Source organism: Lathamus discolor, chromosome 1 (assembly GCF_037157495.1).
Source record: "Lathamus discolor isolate bLatDis1 chromosome 1, bLatDis1.hap1, whole genome shotgun sequence".
Classification (NCBI taxonomy): domain Eukaryota; kingdom Metazoa; phylum Chordata; class Aves; order Psittaciformes; family Psittacidae; genus Lathamus; species Lathamus discolor.
In genome coordinates this window covers 33815317-33834542 of record NC_088884.1, presented here as the reverse complement: position 1 = coordinate 33834542, position 19226 = coordinate 33815317, and the positions used below count along the sequence as shown (strand labels likewise).

At 38.1% G+C, this 19226-nt stretch overlaps 1 protein-coding gene across 1 annotated transcript in view; it reads left to right on the top strand.

Annotated features, from left to right (window-relative positions):
* PCLO (piccolo presynaptic cytomatrix protein) overlaps positions 1 to 8634 on the top strand; it is a 359578-nt gene extending 350944 nt beyond the window's left edge. Inside the window, exons 25-27 of the mRNA XM_065667248.1 lie at positions 3181 to 3315; positions 3929 to 4074; positions 8439 to 8634. Coding sequence (XP_065523320.1) covers positions 3181 to 3315; positions 3929 to 4074; positions 8439 to 8579 — 422 coding nt within the window. The 3' untranslated portion in view covers positions 8580 to 8634. The remainder of the gene's footprint in view (positions 1 to 3180; positions 3316 to 3928; positions 4075 to 8438) is intronic.
* Positions 8635 to 19226: the final 10592 nt, after the last annotated feature.

The window sequence follows — 19226 nt, the reverse complement described above, 5'->3', positions numbered from 1 at the left end:
CACGTCCTTCTTACATTGGGAGTCCCAGAGCTGAATGCAGTCTGCTAGGTGGGATATCACAAGAGCAGAATACAGGGGGAGAATTTCCTGAGCGCTCTTCTTGTGATGCAGCCCAGCATCACCAACACTGAAGGAGGCATTCCATTAATATTACCCAGCTTTCTTGGGCTCCTCTTCCCGCCAGGGCTTTATCCCATGATAATCTGCCAAGCAGATCCCTGAAGAAGCCAAAGTCTGCTCTCCTGAAGTCCAGAGTAGTGAGCTTACTGCAAGCCGCCCTAGCTGCCCTAAGGGTCACTGCAGCCAAAGCTGCCATTGAGCTTCACATTCCAGCCAGCCCCTTCCTTTCGGTGACAAAGTCCTGGTGATTTTGTTGTTGTTGCAGTTGCTTTTTGTTCGGTTGGTGATTTTATTTGGTTTCTGCGGCTAATTTTTTCCAGCATCTGATTTTTTTTATTGAGCAGTAGGAGGATGATCTGTACCTTAAGGAATTAAAAAACAAACCCCAAACCAACCAAATCCCCACCAATACAACCTCCAATTATCATCGCAACACTTGGTAGGCCAGACCCATTTGGAAACTGCTCAGAAGGAAAATCCTTGACCATAAAATATATGAGTCTTGAAGCTCCAGAAGATAATTGCTTACCTATTTTGCAAACAATGATTCTGTTAGAAAAAAAAAAAAATAAAATAAAAATGAGAAATTATTTTCAATATCCCCCTGTTTTGAATTCTTCTGGTTTTTGAATTTTATTTTAAATTCTACTGCCCTTGCTCACTCTTCTGGAACAGAAGGAGCTCTTACTAACTTATACACAACCATGAAACAAATGTCAGTTTATATATTTCCTCAATTTTGTTTTTTGTCCATCTGGCATCCATTCAAAAAATTAGTCTTGTGTTGCTCATCAGGTAGCAGCATTGAGGCATCTCATATTTAAATTTCCAGCTTTAACATGCTCACACTGGAGTATGCGAATAGACAGTCAATCTATCTCATAGTCAATAAATGTGTAAATTATCTCAGAAATTTACATTTAGACAATTGAACTGAATTAAATTTCTGCCATTGTCCAGTGAGATTTCCTTGCTCATTTATATGCATTGCTGAATCATCCTTGATAACACAAACTGATGGAGACAACTATTTACTGCTGTCTTGGGTAATTTTGCTTGACAACAGACATCTGATCAAAAAAGGAATAGGAGCACAATCCATAATTAACAGCGGATGTTGACAACAGCAGTGCAGATGACACATCCTGTGATTTAAGCAGAGTCACTTAAGACTAGTAGCAGAACTAATTAACCTTTCATAGCATGGATTGTGACAGTTCTACAAGAGGGACAGTTCATGTTGCCATCACCGTGGCAGATTTAAACCCCTTGACTTCTGAAATACCTTGCACCAATTTAGTTAATTGACTATCGCCTTTTAATTGTTAATAGTTGTTTAACAAATCTGGTCCCTAAAAAGAGGTGTATTGTCATGTAAAAAAATCACTGATATATTTAATCATAGCCATATTTTAAAATAAGTAATTAGTTACTGTAAACGTGTTCTTAAAGTGAGCACAATGTGGCTGTGCATGCCCACATTCCCCCTCAGTAAGTCTGTGTTTGATATATATGTGACAGGTAAAATATTACACAAATTCAGCTTAAGTGTTTCTTATCCTTTTCAATATTTACTTTATCCTTTGCTTGCAGAAAACAATTTCATCCTTTTCCACTCATTCTTTCCTAGGCTCTGTTAGAAAGTAATCATTATAGTTCTTTACTGTATGGTTCTTTGCCACTGTGATAATCCTGGTTTGCACTTGTTTAATCTAGCATTCATCTTTATTGAAGCAGACATTAATATCAAAGTTAAAAATTATTTTCCAGCATTTTAGAAAGCCATATTATTACTTTCCTAGAAAGATATGTGATGCCTTTTCACTGAATTTACTTTTTTCAGAGTTGCATTTTAGCATTTGTTTATCATCATCCAGTCTACCAAAATACCCACAATCAGTTCCATTTACACACAAGTTACAATTAAAGTTTTCTAAACTTATGTAAGAATGCAAAAATTGTGACTTGGAACTGTATTTTAAGTTATTTCTACCAATGCAATCCTCAGGGTCATCCAATTCCCTGACACCCTGAAAAATTTTATCACAAAGAACATTCCTGTCCAGCTTAGTCCACTGTGGCCTCTCTCAACAGCTCATAGATAGTTCATTATTAACACTTCTCATCATCAGCATATCTCTTTTTCCAGTTAAAGAGTCAGCTCCACAAACTGTAGCTGTGATTATTTGTTATTAATTTTTTTATTCACGATCCCAAAATATATTTTAGAGTAGGAAAAAAAGGAGAATGTGGGATTGCACATGAACATCTGTGAAGCAACAGATGGAATTTTTAGTGAGGATTATTCAAATTTGGTTATACATTTGTAATGCAAGTAAGTAATCTCTCAATGTCACTTGGTAACTTTCTACTCTTTAAGAAAGAAGCTTCTCCAGATGTGTCATAATTGTTTATTTCTGCAGAATTGCTTTGTTCCTTACAATATCTTGGCACCAGCTTCTAGAATTTCCTGGTAATGCATTAAAACCTCAGCCTGCTGGCACCAGAAACTAGGTAATAAAGACTTCCAGAGGATTTATGGTTTGGTTTATTTATAACCAACATCTAAAGAGAAGAGGAAGGTGAAATAGTATTTTACACTAACAGGATAATACATATAGAAGCACAACCTTTGTTATGACATGATGCTATTATAGACAGCTCTGTCCTGAGGGCATGGACTCTGCTTAAGCCACCATACTCATTTAAAAGATGTAGTTCTCTGTTCTACTTTGCCTGGCTTCTGTAAAACCTTATGGGAGGACAAACAGGAAAGACAATTGCTGTATTTCATTCTGTGCTTTCTCTCCATTTCTGGACTGATTTAGAGAAAAATCCATATAAAGTAGGAATAATGGGCTGTATTTCTGGCCACATGGCCATGTAAGATGGAAAATCACATTTACTTTTAAAGGTCACAGTAAGGATTTCCCTTAAAATTGTGTGAATGATACTGCTCCATATTCGTAAGAAGGTGAAATGAAATGCTGACTTTGCCAAAGCCTTAATTCATTCACTTTGCTTTTAAACTAATGAGGGTTGCTTTTTCTGTTTTTCCAGGTAAAACACAGGTTATGGGTGAAATCAAGATTGCATTAAAGAAGGAAATGAAGACAGACGGAGAACAGCTGATAGTAGAAATCCTTCAGTGCAGGAATATTACATACAAATTTAAATCTCCAGATCATCTACCAGGTATCACACAGAAACCACCTTCACAATACTTTGAGAACATTAGGGAGGATGTATCTGAAGTCATTTAACATCACCACTAAAATGGAGAAAAATGTGCTTCTTAACCAGAATGACATATTTTATAAGATTCTTTTTGAAGTGCTTTTTTCTCCTATGAGCATTTTTAATGAAAATAAAAATATTTTGTAGAAGCAAATTACACTCTCAGAAGTTAATCCTCTTTTTCATTTACTTTTGATTGTTAAAAATTAATCCTCTTTTAAGTTTAATGAAAATTATAATTCTCTAGATTATTAAAGAACAATGATATGGACTGAAAAATTGTATTTTGGAGAAAAGTTTTTTAAAATTTAAAAATGCATGTTAACAGCAATATTTTCATATGTACATAAAGGCATCAAGGCGTTTGTTCAGTTAATGTCATCACTGTAAACACAAAGTAATTCCCTTGGAGTGAGTGGGGTGATTCCATTTCTATATCATGTGAATGAGAACAAAATATGGCTCTGTAAAGTACCATGCTCTGATTCGTCATGCTTCCCTTCTGTTGAAATCATTAACGATGATTATTTAAGGGCTTCTGTATTTAACTCATTGAAATGTTCTTCCCCAGACCTGTATGTGAAGCTGTATGTTGTCAATATGACTACCCAAAAGAGAGTAATTAAGAAGAAAACCAGGGTATGCAGACATGACCGAGAGCCTTCATTCAATGAAACATTTAGATTTAGCTTGAGTCCTGCCGGGCATTCTCTTCAGGTAATTCTGCATTTTATTAAAACCTAATTTTGGATTTTGTCCATGTTGTGCTATGTGCATTTGAGATTAATATTCTACCTCAATTGTTCGCTTAAAAGAGAAAATTACAAAGGAAATAACACAATTTCATAATAATGGAAATATCGGGCTGTAGGAGACTTTACAAGAAGGTTTAATCCATTGTCCCACGCAAGAGGAAGGGTATTTATAGATCGGGTCTGAAAGTTTTAAGCTTGATCTGTTCTTACAAGCCCCTGAAGAAAAAAGTTACAGATGCCTTCCAAAAATATTTTCTATGTATTTAGAATGTTTAGTGTAGTATCTAAATTGGATACACCATATTTTTAAATTAACTTAAATTATCCTTATGTATCCTCAAAAAGCACAGAGGAAAACTGATCTGCTTTCTTTTTATAAAAAAATGTTTGCACACTGAGACGTTGTTATCATACCTCTCCTCCCTATTTTTCCAGGCTAGGTAAATTAAATGTCTTTGATCTATCCTGTTGCCTAAATAACTAATGGTTTTATCATTCTCTCCATTTCCTCAACTTCTTTAAAAGTTGTTGGTGACTAGGATTAGACACAGTAGTCATAATGTCAGATACTGCAAAATTACTGATTATGCCAATCGAAATATTAAGGAAAAATATAATGAAACATACGTAAAGGATATGACAGTATTTTCAGCCTGTGGCACACCAAATGATATGCGGAACTGATTCAGGAATAGTCCCTCTCCTGTGTTTTAGTGACTTAGATCTGATCATTTGGTCAGATTTGCTTTTTTAGATCATGAAGATTCACTTTACTTACTTTAATTTACTTTCATATGAGTAGATAACTAATATAAGCCAGATATTAAGGCTTCCTTTAGTCAGTGGATAGGTATGGACAATACCAGGTGTATATGCATGCTAAACTTAAAAGTAAGTGGGAGGAATTGTTGAGCATACCGGCATTCATTCAGTGTACCTTTAAATCTGGAAGATTCAAAACCAGGACACTGATGTAAACCGGCCAGCTACATTTTGACGACTAAAGTTAGACTGGATTATCAGAACAATGTGTTAGGCTTATTAGTTGTATCATTAAAATTAAAGCCAAAATGGATGCCACTTACAAAACAAGGCCAACTGAAACAGGTACTCTTTTGCCTGTGTTAAGGTGTCCTAATGCCCTTATTGATTCAATAGATTTAATGAAAGAATATTTAAGTTGTTGTATTACCCAGAAAAATTCAGAGTAGTTAATAAAGTCTTGACAAAGCTGAAAAGCTAATATCTGTGTAAAAGATGCGCTTCCAGTGGTGGTTTGATGAGGAAACCATAAGGGGTGTGTAGACCAGTAAAGAAAAACTCACAGAGTCCTACAGAAAAACAAGCCATCAAGTTGTTAGTGAGGGAGACGGTGAGGGAGGTAGCCATAGGAACAGCCATTCTGAGACTTGGCAACATTTCCTTAGAAACTCTGTGATACGTACTGGGGCTGCACACCAGACTTAAGAGAACAAAATCTGTAAAAGTAGAGAGGAACAAGTTTAAAGCAAACAAAAGGTGTTTCTTCATGCAATTTGTAGTTCTAGCTGTAAAATTTATTGCCCTAAGATATTGTGGGTAATAAATATTTTAATAGAAAAAGTAATTGGAGAAAACAATTGCACAAATTCATGAGGAAAATACCTCACAGTCTGTTAAATGCAAACAGACCACTTGTGAGTCAGGAAGTCAATGGTCCACAGGTATTTTGAGAAAGTGACACTACATGATTGCCTTGTTCTTATATTCTTCCTTATACACCACCCTATATTCTTTCAGAAGCAGATTATTTGCCTGGAAAGATCTTTAATCTGACTCAGTACAACTGTTTTTATATACTCTTCATACTTATCAGACAGTTTGTTCCTGACAAATCATGAAGTTTGTTGATTTGAATGCATAATTTGAATGATGAGCATTAGGGGAAAAGAAATGGACATTGTCAAAAGAGATGTGGGAGAAAAACAAAACCAGAATGCATAGAACAAAAATGGAATTGGAAGATTAAGAGGGGAAATAAGATCAGAAAGACGGAGTAAGATGAGATCAAACTTAGTAATCATAGAAAGTACATTATAAAGAGAGATGAGAACAAACTGGAGGCAGAAATTAGGACAAGGATCTGCACTCAAAAAATCAGCAGCAAGAGTTGTGAATATCAGTCATAAAAATGGGACACTGGGTCATTGAGAAAGAATATATATATATGTATATATATATATATATATATATATATACAGAAATAAAGGAGAAGAAAAGAATTGCCAGAATTTTCTGGTCAAGAGTATTTGAAATAAGGAAAAGACACCCTTAGGATTAGAAACAGAGACTAGCTCATTCAGGATAACAAGTCTGAAATTTAAAGGGGAGCAGGGAAGAAACAAGACTGAGAGACAGATAAACTAGAGAGGACAGATACTAGGGATCCACCTGGGAGAAGTGGAGAGAAGGGTCAAGGACTGAAGTGATGAAAAATTTGTCAGGAATTTTTCCTCTCCCAAAACTGTAGATGCGTCAGAATGAAAACATTCTGCAGAAAACATTTTGATGGGTTTCACACAAGCACTTGCCTCAGCCCCTGGCAGCTAGCTTGCTTTCTTGCTTCACCAATTTCCCTGTTCCTTGGCAACCCACCTGGGACTCTTCTGGAAAACACTAAGCTCCTGGCTCCTTTGCCTTGTTCCTTATCTGGCTCCTGGCTGCCTGGCTAGCTGCAATTACAAATACATAATGTCCTTTGTGAGGGTAATCAGAAAACCCCAAAGGAATGTTTTTCACAGATGTTCTGGTTTGGCTTGCCAGCTTCTGAGCTGCTCATTTCTTCAGGAAATATCAAACCAAGTGGCCAGGAAAGCCAGCAGCAGTGGAGGCAGGATGCTGATTTACCCCAAGGTTTTCTGATGAATGGAGTTCCCTAAACAGCTTAGTGCCTTAGAGTCATTTGGTCCTCCCTCCTCAAATCTGTTGACTAATGGGCATGTAGGTGTTGAAGCTGTACAGGTACATACCTTGCCAAGTGATATCAAAATTGGGAACTGGGAAACTTACCCAGGAAAATTATTGCAAACTTCTTCCCTTTTTTTAAATTTCCATTGTAATGTAAAGTTTGCATTTCTTACTTTGTTCCCCAAATTAGAATGGAGATTTTGAAAAAACATGTTGAAATTCTTGACTACTGGAAATTCTAGTTCTTCTGCAGTTCTGTTACATGTCTACTGCCATGTGGTCTTTTCCAGTATCTCATCCTTGAGTTCTACAATTCCTCTGTTAGCCTAGATCTTTTGAAACCAAACAACAAAATGCCCTATTTTACTTTCCTGCTGACTCACACAGAGGGTGACAGCCTCCTACTGTTAGCAGTTACCTCCTTTGCTCATTGCTGGAAGTCTGCTTAGTGACTGTTGTTATCACAAACCTTCTGCTAATCCTACCATGGAAATACAATCTTTCCTGAGTTCTTTTTCTTTTTTAAGAACTTAGTAAGTTCATAGAAGAAAAACAACCGAACAAAAAACCACTGAGTTTGTTGATTCACTTACTCAGTAATTAAGAAAGTCTAAAATTTACCTGCATGTGTATAACTCACCCCCTGAATCATATGTATTATTAAACATTTTCTCCCAGAAACATGAAAATGAACCTATAGAATCCTTCAGAGAAATCTATTGCTTGTATGGCATGAAGCTTAGCTGGAAAACCTCTGCCTATATGATACATATTGGAGAATCTTGAGCCCCCAAGCCTGCATAGCTCACAGAAGTGCCAGGGTGTTCCTGGCACTGCCCACTCTCCACAGCTGGGCAAGCAAAAGCCGTAAGACCAGTGGCTCTCAGCAGAGAGATAGCAGGAGTGAGATTTCAGACCAAGTCTATATTTTAAGTTCAACTACTGCTTGCAGAAACTAGAACCTTGGACTTTCTCACATGCTAGTCTGCTTGGAGCTACAGCCTATATGTAGAGTACCCTCTGACTTCCACGTACTTAAAAAGAGCTGGTACTTTGCCTTCATGAAGCTTTATCCTGTATCTTAAAACTTGAGCTTGAGTTTGTCTTTGGTAACCAGCAGGTGAACAAATTGCTTACTGAAGTTCAAGATTGTCATCTTCTAGTTGCTACATTCCATGATAATAAAATAGAAGAGGGGAAGGTTCAGTTTTCACGAGGCTTGCTTTCTATTGGGAAGGTGACTATATATAAAGGGTTATGTTTCTTTTCTGTGGGTACTGAATCAGAGCTTGACATTTCTGAATCTTTCATGTTTGCTAACAATTGTAGTATGTTAATATGCATATTGATATCTATTTATTGTTGTTATTATTTTCCCAGATTCTGCTTGTCTCCAATGGAGGGAAGTTTATGAAAAAGACACTGATTGGGGAAGCTTATATCTGGCTTGACAAAGTGGATCTAAGGAAAAGAATAGTAAACTGGCACAAACTGTTGGTCAGCTCCACACAAACACACTGAGCAGAGATGTCTGCTTAGGGCACAAAATCTGCAGAGTCTGCTATAAACAGCATCACTCCAAGACTATAGTTTGATATCATTGTGTTTAGCTAGTCTTTCAGAATACAAAGTAGAAAAGAGCAGTCTCTGGGCTACATAGCAAACTTAAATGAGGGCTAGTACATTTGTTTTGCTGCAAAAGATAGCAAAAGCAAAAGAAAACCTGGGCCCAGAAGTTAAAAAGTGCGGCTGTTTGAACCGAAGACTGACATGAGAGCTCGGTGATGTTGGACTCTTTGTGAAGAGAGTAACTGTGAAGGAAATAATGAAGGCTGGAAGGCAGGTGTTAATGCAGAGTTCAGCTGCAGATGGAGGTAGTGTGATGGGAAGAGCAGTCTGGTTTTCTGTCTCAGAAGGAGATCACTTTATGCAAAAGCACCTAGGGTGACTGACTTTCCAGATCTCACTTATCAGAAGTGCAAAACTTGTTGCTCTGCACCTTAAGATCTCTGATAATTCTCTGTAGTGAGATTATGCCACTTGACACAAACTGCAAGGTGTGGTAATGTTATTTTACATTATTCTTTCCTTTATTTTTCCTTCAAAAACTATGCTGTGAAGAATCAGATCTGATTGTTTCATTTGTTTCTGTGTGTTAACAAGGAATTTAAACCGCTGTCCTGAAATGTAAGTGATTAAAATATATAAATGGTCTGTAATTTGGGATGTGGTTTGAAAGAAAAAGGACAGGATGCAAACTGCACTACAACAGGCAGAAAAAAATGCTGTTTTGATGCCAGTGACACCGTACTTCACCCTTCCCTTTGAATCGGCAGTTTTAAAAAAGTTTGAAATTGAAGAGATTTAGGCACTGGGACTAATACCATTATTCCAACTACTCCTTCCACTTTCAGCAGTTAGTCTTTACTGAAACTGTACAGAGGTGATGAATTCTAGGCTATTTTGTAGGTACTTTGGAACAGTGAACCCACTATGCTAACACCAACCCACTCGGTGCAGGGCTCTGTATCACATCAGTGACACACTTGAAATCTAAAGGAAACGGATAGCAGGGCAGTTACTGCCTGGATACTGTTGCATTAGAACAAATTAAGAACATCCTTTGCTATCTCAGGTGAATGTCTTAGTGTAATCCACTCAACAGTGTGGCTTCTCAGTTAGGAAAAAAGTAAATAGGAAGATAACTTGCAACTGTGTCAGCACTTCCATGCTCAGAGTCCCACTTTCAGAGGCTTGAAGCCAAGTAGTTAGATTATTTGGGAAGAAACTACTGCCCGGGATGGCTCAGGCTGGTTGTTATGTAACATTTTTTGAAGATGGGAGAGCTTTTTCTCCCATTCCTAAAAGTATGGCAGTTTCTTTAAAAACCAAGAATCAATATGGTACTAAAATCCCATGTTGCTCAGAAGTCATGCAATATTTCACAGTTTCATTAAAAAGTAGTTTCCCTGAAAATATTAGCTCATGACCTTTGCATATTTAAAAAGAAAATGACCAAAATTCTGTGCTCCAGACTTTTCTCTTTCTGGCCCAATAAGGACTTTTCACAAATTACTTAATGTACATCCTCTTATATTTTCTCAATGTATGTAGTACACTTCCACGGGTTGTGCAAGACCAACTTCTTCTGGATAATAATACATGCTTTTAAAAGAAGAAAAAAAAAAGGATCAGTTTACTCAGAAGCTGGACTGACCATGAGAAAGTTACACCATTTAATCTGGTGACACTTCCCACATACAGTTTTTGATTTATCTTTGTCAATTTAAAATAATACTGTGGAAAAGGAATAGGAGAAGAAACACACAGAAGATATTAATGGTACACATACCAAGGAAACTCCTGTTAAGTTATCGATAACCTGCTGGTAGCCTGCTTACCTTGCAAGCAGAACAATCACATCAAAATCTTATTAGCTGTCTTAAAAACACATCACTGACAGTGGAAGTAGGATGTATGCTTCAATGTCGAATTCTATGCTTTCACCAGTATATGTATACCCTACCTCTCATACATTTTGAAAACAGTCCTCTGGAGTTATTGTAAGCATTCTATATGTTTTGATGTTGTGTATGTTTTTATAAAAAGGTAAATACTTCAAAGAAAAAAATCCCCAATCTAACCAAAAATTCCTATGTAGGTATATTTGACATAATGCGTTGCTCTTTTGGTAGGTTATTTTGCATTCCTGATGACTATAGCATGTTCTTTTCTTGAAAAAAATACCAAACTCCCCTTCCAACTTCTAGTTTCAATTACTGTGTGAAGTACAAGCTGTGAGGTGGGCAATTTTGTGCGAACTGCTGGCAATTTTGTTCTTTCTGAGATTTGTTATAAAGACAGAGATTCATGCTGGCAGTTGCTATGGAGATTTCCAGCTGGAATGAGCAGTATCTGGCTGCCTTACTGGGATACCTGTAATCATCACTCTTAATTGAGAAATTGGACAGGTGTGCTTTGCTCTTACACACATACAAATATGGCCAATGTTTTTCTACAGTAGTTGTGTTGGGTGGTATAGCTGTGGCTGTATGGAACAGCCACCTTTGTGTGGTAATCAGCTGTCAGCAAATGGTTTAACTCAAGCATCTTTGATCCTCTGATCAACACACAAAATGTTTCTGCATGTTGAAATGGCAGTTTTGGACTCCTGTCATGAAATGCAAAGAGTAGTTGTCAGGAATGCAGCACTGCCTTTGGCAGCTGCAGGAAGGCTGGGGCTCCTTTGGTGTCACCCTGGATGGGCTAGTGACAGACCTGGACCCACACTCCCTCTTTTCCAATGCAACATCTTTCAGAGGTCAGAGGATGCTTCCAAACTGTGCCAAGTTCCTTTTTTGACCAAATTTCTAGGTTGTACTGGAATCACTCTATGCAACACAGGTTCGTGTTTGAATGCATTTTTTCCCCCTTTTTTTTCCCCCCCCTTGTTTTATGAGTGGTCAGAAAAAACTCCCTTGAGACAGTGTTTTGTAAAGAATAATCTAACAAGGACTATTAGTATTTTTTTACTTTTTTTGTATATATCTCAGTATATTTTTTTTTTACTTTTTTTCTCATTAAGTTTTGTTTATCTGGCCAAAAGTGCTTAGATGTGGCAACAGCTTTTATAATTTCTGAGTGCTTAATTAGTGATGAGTTCATGTATTTCTATGGTTGCTTTGAAGACACATTGCAGGGAGGCAACAGCAGAGGCATTTTAACTTTTTTTATTCAGAAATCTGCTGAGTCAACAGAGATTGAAGCTGCTTCCTTATTCAAGGCCTTGTATAGTGAAAACAAGCTGAAAAAAAGAAAAAAGCACAGTGTGTGTGTTTACAAATGACAGGGATTTCTAACGTTATCATTATTATTATTATACACACAGTGAGCAGCAAACAGCCACTTCTTTTTTTTTTTCAGGTTAAAACTAGACATGAGTGTTTCTATGATGAATGTTGAATTAACTATTTATCATCACACTTTAAAGGGATAGTATCCAGGGGCGACGAGTGCTGCTCCTTTATTATTACCCATGTTTTTTACATTACATAGATCCTGTGTGGAAGAAACAAAAACCCAATCCAAACCAGTTGAAGTCAATAACAGCTGATCTGTTGAATTAAACTGGCTTTAAATCAAAACCGGGGAAGTATTTATTTTTCTGGATGCTGGGTGTTTGCATAGTTAGGTTGTGGTAGCTGGTAACCAGCTGATATTGATTTGTACTTTGAGGATGATGATGAGTAAAAAGAAAACATCTATTATATTGTAAGCTAGTGTGTGCCCAATAGAGATTATTTAATTGGGAATTAGTTTCATGGAAATATTAGAAAGATGTTAATAGTATTTTTTTAAATTATTATTTGAATCATAACTGACACTATTTTAAGTACTTTATTTTCATTGCTACAATGTTGAATGTCCCAGATTTCATTATTTGAGTATATATCTAGATATGTACATACATATGTGAATAACAGAGAAAATTTGTCTTTGTGGGAGTGTAACTTATAAAGGTAATGAAACAGAGAGGAAATTTAGTGTAAGTATCCACCTACATTATATTTAACCACTAGTCCTAAATGCCTTGTGAATTTTCAGTACACATGGCATGTAGGATCAGTTACTCTTTATAAATACATGTTGCCTTCAGAAGGAAAACAGAAAGAATAAGTGAAACCGGATACTCTCTCTTTAAATCATAAGAATCATTTTAATGCTTTCTATATGTTTGGTTTTATTATTTTGAAAAGATTAATAAGCAAATATATTAATGAGCTCAAAAACTATAATATATATAGATATCCATAACGCAAAATAGATGATTTGAGCGAAAGTTGTTTTCTTAATTTGTTACCCTGTAAATAAGTATACATTTTTGTAAAACAAACTGAGTTCAACTCATTAACTCCATCTGACATCCAAGCATGTGAATGTGTCCTTATTTGGTTGTATCTTATAGATGTTCAGTGACGTGCTCAGGTGCTCAACAATGGCTGACTAGCGTGTGTGCTGTCATGCTACAGACAACGTGTACAGCATCCCAATGTTTAAAAAAATCCCAAAACACCAAAACCCCCCCACAACACAAACAAACAAACAAACAAAAAGATTAGTCCTTGGAGAAATGTAATGTTTCCACAGTGAATGTTGCATGCATAGGTGGTGGTTTGTTGATATTCATTTTGGTTTGAATTTCCTTTAATTTTCATTTTCCTTCCAGATTCATCAGAAAAAAAAAAAAAAACCCACAAAAAACAACCAAAAAAACCATAACAGACCTGTTCTAAAAGTTGTAAAAACTGAAAGAAAAGCGGTATGAAAATTGTATAAAAATGCTTGTAAATCTGTCTCAGTTTTCATTTTATGTATAAATCCATGTCATGGTTTTGTGATTGTATACAGGATGTATCTTGAGAACTTATGCAAATTGTGCTCTATAAAGGCTGTTATTCCAGTCTGACAAATAAATATTTAAAATATCTGGTTTGGTTTCTTTTCCCTAATTAACATGAAAATATATTTTGCTGTTTCAGATTTCCCGTGTGTTGACCATAGTGGTTTTATTGTAATGCTATACACACTGCCCATATTCATCTGTTCTATTTCATCATTAGCACACCTCCCTGGGCATTACTAGTGTTCCACATTTCATTTTGAAAGAACGGTTAGTTCATCTAAACTTTTCTTCAAACAAATCAGAACCAGAATCCACATGCAACTTGTTGATCTCTTCACACAGATTCATCTCTGGTGTCCTATATAGATAGATAACAAATAAAGGTGAATACATCAGCACAGTTTAGAAACATATAGGATTCTGTCTCCTCGCTGCAAGCAAAAAACAAAACTGTCAACTAACTATGTATCCTTTTAAGTTCCTGAAGAAGGCAGAATAAGAAAGCACGTGATAAATTGTAAAAGGATTTTCTGGCACTTTCCTCCAGCAGAAAGATGGAATGATTTTCAGGAACAATGTCTTTTAGAACTACAAACAAGAAAGAAGTTTCTTTCAGCAATCACTTTTATATTACACAATTGTACCTGACTTGCTGAATGTCTATGACATTTTCACATAGAGCCTGCATCTCTGGGTCGTGTCTAGACCTATATTTTTTATATTTGCCTAGTTTCCTACTTTGATACAAATAATAAAACATTTATACACCTCGGTCAGAGCAATCCCAGGCACAGCTACAGGTTGGGTAGAGAAGAGATTCAAAGCAGCCCTGTGGAGAAGGACATGGGGGAGTTGGTCAATGAGAAACACAACATGAGCCAGTTTCAGTGTGCGCTCGCAGCCCAGAAAGCCAACTGTATCCTAGTCTGCATCAAAAGGAGCGTGACCAGCAGGTCAAAGGAGGTGATCCTGCCCCTCTACTCTGCTCTCGTGAGACCTCACTTGGAGTATTGTGTATAGTTCTGGTGTCCTCAACATAAAAAGGGCATGGAACTGTTGGAACAAGTGCAGAGGAGAGCCACGAGGATGATCAGGGGACTGGAGCACCTCCCGTATGAAGACAGGCTGAGAAAGTTGGGGCTGTTCTGCCTGAAGGAGAGAAGGCTGCATGGAGACCTCATAGCAGCCTTCCAGTATCTAAAGGGGGCCTATAGGGATGCTGGGGAGGGACTTTTCATCAGGGACTGTAGTGATAGGACAAGGGGTAGAAGGTTAAAACTTAAACGGGAAGTTTAGATTGGGTATAAGGAGGAAATTCTTCACTGTGAGGGTGGTGAGGCACTGGCATGGGTTGCCCAGGGAGGTTGTGAATGCTCCATCCCTGGCAGTGTTCAAGGCCTGCTTGGACAGAGCCATGGGTGACATGGTTTAGTGTGAGGTGTCCCTGCCCATGGCAGGGGTGCTGGCACTAGATGATCTTAAGGTCCTTTCCAACCCTAACTATTCTATGATTCTATGATTCTGTACTGCCCAGTAAGATAAATTGATGTTTGAGTCTGCCACCTGGAACACATACACTGGATTTTTTTTTTCTGCCAGTTGGTGTCCTTTTCTCAAAATCCAAGGTAGTGAGAAATAGGCAACAACTTTGAGGATGCCTCAAGAAAAGAGGTGCCTTTTTTTCTCATTAGCTTACTTGATACCACAGTGACACAGGCTAGCTTCTTTTACTGTCCGTCAGGAGCCAAAACCTAGTCTTCCCAGTACCTGCCTTAGTCACAAAGACACGCTTTGGGTACCTCTCTGATGAAATAGGCATGGCTACAACCAACACTTCACCACACACTCAACCTCGCTTCTCAGCATCCTCTGTTATTTTGGTGAGACAGTTCCCATCATCCTGCCCAGCATGCTGGCCCTATAGATAAGGTTAGAAACATTTTCAAAGTGTTAAAGATTCATGGGAGAGAAGGCTGACTAGAATTAGCTGCCAAGGAAGCTGTAGGTTAATCTGAATCTAGCTCCAGTTTACAGAAAGTAAATTCCAGTGTTTCTTCACACACATACAGAAAGAACAATTAAATAATATGCTTCTTTTTAAATAATGAACAGTGTGTAACAACATGTGTTTACTCAGTTAAAGCCCTCAGCAAAGTGCAGACTATGCATTAAATATTTCCTCACAGTGCTGCTGTGGGGTTTAACCCAGCAGCTGGGCATAGTGCCTGATGCAAAACTGGCAGTGAGGTGGTTCATGGAATATTTTTAAAACACAGGACAAAATTAAAGCTCATGGAGAGAGAAATCACTGAAAAATACACACAGAGATTCAGCTTCACATTCTGCCTCTAAGGACAGGTCCCTCAGCTCTCAGATACTGAAAGGAAATATCAAATAGTCACTGAATTCATAGTGTGATACGTGAATCCAATTAGGCTCATGCTCCTATACTGTCACAGTGGAGAGTCCATGCTGCCCCCTTGCAGCATCATCCAGCAATGAAGCTGCATTTCATCCACACTGATTTCATGCTGCTAGAACTGCCCAAATAGCTATTTACTGCATTTTTTTAACTATCTTTTTTTTTCCCTTAAATAAAAGTAAGCCTGAATTACTCTTATCTATTCCAACGAAGCTGCATATCATAGAGTCATAGAATAGTTAGGGCTGGAAAGTGTCTTCAGATCATCTAGTTCCAACCCCCCCTGCCATAGGCAGGGACAGCTCACACTAAACCATGTCGCCCAAGGCTTCGTCCATCCTGGCCTTGAACACCGCCAGGGATGGAGCATTCACAGCTTCCCTTGGCAGCCCATTCCAGTGCCTCATCACCTTCACAGTAAAGAATTTCTTCCTTATATCCAATCTAAACTTCCCCTGTTTAAGTTTTAACTCATTACCCCTTGTCCTATCACTATAGTCCCTAAGGAATAGTCCATCCCCAGCATCCTTGTAGGCCCCCTCCAGATACTGAGAGGCTGCTATGAGGTCTCCACACAGCCTTCTCTTCTCCAGGCTGAACAGCCCCAACTTTCTCAGCCTGTCTTCATACAGGAGGTGTTCCCGTCCTCTGGTCATCCTCAAGGCACCCCTCTGCACTTGTTCCAACAGTTCCATGTCCTTTTTGTGTTGAGGACACCAGAACTGCACACAATACTCCAAGTGAGGTCTCACAAGAGCAGAGTAGAGGGGCAGGATCACCTCTTTTGACCTGCTGGTCACGCTCCTTTTGATGCAGCCCAGGATATGGTTGGCTTTCTGGGCTGTGAGCACACACTGAAACTGGCTCATGTTATGTTTCTCATTGACCAACACCTCCAAGTCCTTCTCTGCAGGGCTGATCTGAACCTCTTCTCTGCCCAGCTTGTACCTGTGCCTGGGATTGCTCTGACCCCGGCGTAGGACCTTGCATTTGGCATGGTTAAATTCCATAAGGTTGGCATCTGTCCACCTTATATCAGGGACTTCTCTATTACGTTTTTCTGTTTTGTCCTCTTTTCAATGGACTCTCCCTCCAGGACTCTGTTCTCAGTTTCTCTCCTATCAGTTTTGCAGATTTGTCAACTCAACATTCTTTGGTTTTGCTTATGTTAGTAAGTAAAGCATGTCTGAACATAAGAACTTCTACTTTTAAATTGTCAAAACTTTCCCCAGGAACATGGGTCTGCAGGCACAATGTCCTGACCATGAATCCCTATATTCTTTGAGACATCACAAGGGCTTTCATCCCAGGGAACACTAAGCCTTTGAGTTCTCATGAGACCCCTCCTGGAGAACTGTGTTCAGCTTTTGGACCCTCTGTACAGGAAAGACATGGACCTGTCAAAGTGGCTTCTGAGAAAGTCCGAAAATATCATACAGCTGGAGCACCTTTTCTAAGAAGACAGGCTGAAAGTGTCTCCTTGTTCAGTCTGGAGAAGAGGATGCTCCAGGGAGGACTTATAGCATGCTTCCATTACCTAAAAGCGGCTTACAAGAATGCTGGAAAAGGCCTTTTTACAGGTCCATGGAGTGATAGAACAAAGAGGAGTGGCTTTACACTGAAAGAGGTAGATTTAGATCAAATATTATGAAAAAGTTCTTTACTATGATGGTGGTGGGAGTCTGGAACAAGTCACTCAGAGAAGCTGTGTATGCTCCATCCCTGAAGGTGTTCAGGGCCAGGATGGAAAGGGCTAGTGGAAGGTGTCCCTGCCTGTGGCAAGGGGCTTGGAATAAGATGAACTTCAAGGTCCCTTCCAACCCAAGCCTTTCTATGGTTCTATGATTTAGTTGTCTTGGGTAGAGCTGTCTACAGATGCCTTACAGGAGGATACAAAGAACTAGGCTCTTGGATGTGTGCAGTGTGTCAAGAAATACAAGTTGCAACATAATAAACTCTGCTTATATATTAAAAAAAAAAAAAAACAAAACCTCAGTGGGCATAATCAGTGGAAAAAAAACCCAAAAAACTAGTCTGTAAAATACCCATCCTTGGAAGTATTTGAAACATCTGGACAAGTGCCTAAGTAACTTGATGCATGCACTCTTGTTTTGAGCAGGGGTGGGGAATTTGACTAGACGACCTGTCATTGTGTTTTCCAAACTAAACCACTGTCTTGGACTCCAGAGTTAATGTAGTAGCAAGAAATTACATCCTTCTATCATCACTTTGTTTTTTAAATACTCAAAGAGGACAGTGCCTTGAGTTCAAAGATGTCAGTCACCAATATACATTATATTTTAGTTAGATTAATCATAAGGGTCTATTTGTGCTTTTGACTTGAAGTGCTTCTGCACAAAAAAGAAGTGAGTAGCACCCCTTGTTTGGCAGCAGTGAAATTTCACTCAAGAGTGAAATTCATTGCTGGCCAATATAAATCTTTCACACCAAAGAACTGCAAAGCCTGTTTGCTAAATTGCCTCTCCCAGATGCAATGCAAAAGTCTAGTCTCATCTTAAAGTTGCTAATCTAGCAATTGTCATTCTCCTTTCCGCAATGCAGGATGCAGGACTTTAATGGGGAAACAGTGAAATCCAGTTCCTGGCACAGTTCTGCATTTCTCCTGCTTCAGGACCCTATGCACCAAAAAGAAACACTCAGTGGGACAATCAGCTATAAGTGGGTTGCAAAAGTAGACAAGAGCTGCAAGATTGTGATGAAAAGGAACTGGACTAGCCCAGGGCCTAAAACCACTATAGTCCTCTTTTTATGGGAAAAGGTACAATATTTAAGCAATGACACAATAGCACAGCTACTGAAAGGATTTTCAGCCCTCCAGATATTTCTAAAAGCTGTCTGTTCACTGGATTATGGTTCTACCTGATTTTATTCATAAAATGATCTTGATTAATTTATTTCTAATTAATAACTGGAAATATTATAATTAATTCTGAAATTAATTTCTGAGTATATTGCATGTGCTTATGCTTAAGAATAAAACCTAGTAATAGTTCTGTTTTATAATTTGTGTCACCACAAATTCTATTAACTTGAGGATTTAATGGATACACTGAGGATTTTAAGCAAACATTGCCTGATAATCCTACAAGTAGGAGCTATAATGACTGTGACATCCCCCACTCAGCATCAGAAAATAATAAAGTACTTTTAATACACAAAGATTTCAAGTCCTGCTCCAAATATGAAATAAACACTGATTATCAGCTCTGAAGAACACCTGAAAAGAGTGCAATAGATACAAAAAAAGGAAAGAATAAGATACTTTCCATGAGGTGTATTTACAACTCTTTTCACAGAAAAAAAAATATTGTGGAGATAAGGC